Here is a 952-nt window from a genome sequence, read left to right as displayed (position 1 = left end):
TTGAAAAAATATGCAAATACCTGAAGTCAAACAACTATACAACTACATGCAAGTTGATTGTTCTTTGAACAACTGATGAACAAAAGGAACAAATAGAAGGAAATTTACAAAAAACTTAAAACAAATTAAAAGGGAGACAAAGTACACCAAAAACTATGGGACACAACACCAGCAGTACTATGAAGGAAATTTAAAACAATCAATAAAATACAAAGATAACAATTAAGAATGTTTCTATTGGAATCATTGGTGAAGACTTGGAGTTCACAATCTATGCTGATGGTGAAGTGTCTCCATTCCTGGAAGGTCTTGAAGAAAGACCCCAGAAAAAGGCACAGCCTGCATAACCTGTGGGTGAACCTGCAGAACAAGCTGATGAACCAATGGAACATTAATAAGCCAGCCTCTGTGTGTATCATCAAATATGTAAGAACACAGGAGTACATACTGATGACAGTAATCTATACTCTGAACCAAAAGGTGCAGAGTGTGGAGTGGTATGTTTTAGGAATCAGTCCAGATATGTTTTTCCAACCAACTTCCCTGAAACCGTATAATGAGATGTAGTTTTCCTTAACGGGGTCTGCATAACCATTTTCTAGATTATCTATTTCACAGGTATATCAATGGTTTTACATGAAGAAAATAGTGTCTTTGCAGTTTTTGTTTTTGTTCTTTTTTGCGGTAGTGGATTGAACTCAGTATCCTGCACTTGTCAGGCAAGCGCTTATTCTACTGAGCTATCTCCCTGGGCCCTGTCTTTGCAGTTTTAAAGACAACTGGGAAATAAAACTGTTTCACTTCAATAAATAAATAAATAAATAAATAAATAAATAAAACACAAAGATCTCACATAAACAGAGTTTTGTTGCACAATAACAAGGATCTAAATCCAAAATTAGTACAAAGGCACTGAGTTCAATCCCTGGTATCACAAAAAAAAAAAAAAAAA

At 34.8% G+C, this 952-nt stretch overlaps 1 protein-coding gene across 1 annotated transcript in view; it reads right to left on the bottom strand.

The window, feature by feature from the left end:
* Nucleotides 1–271: 271 nt before the first annotated feature.
* LOC101571310 (S-adenosylmethionine decarboxylase proenzyme-like) overlaps nt 272–952 on the bottom strand; it is an 8,283-nt gene continuing 7,602 nt past the window's right edge. The window contains exon 4 of the mRNA XM_004643956.1: nt 272–360. Coding sequence (XP_004644013.1) covers nt 272–360 — 89 coding nt within the window. The remainder of the gene's footprint in view (nt 361–952) is intronic.

Source organism: Octodon degus, unplaced genomic scaffold (assembly GCF_000260255.1).
Source record: "Octodon degus isolate 3935 unplaced genomic scaffold, OctDeg1.0 scaffold00186, whole genome shotgun sequence".
Lineage (NCBI taxonomy): Eukaryota > Metazoa > Chordata > Mammalia > Rodentia > Octodontidae > Octodon > Octodon degus.
The sequence above is the reverse complement of the archived record's forward strand: the minus strand, read 5'-3'. Positions and strand labels throughout refer to the sequence as shown.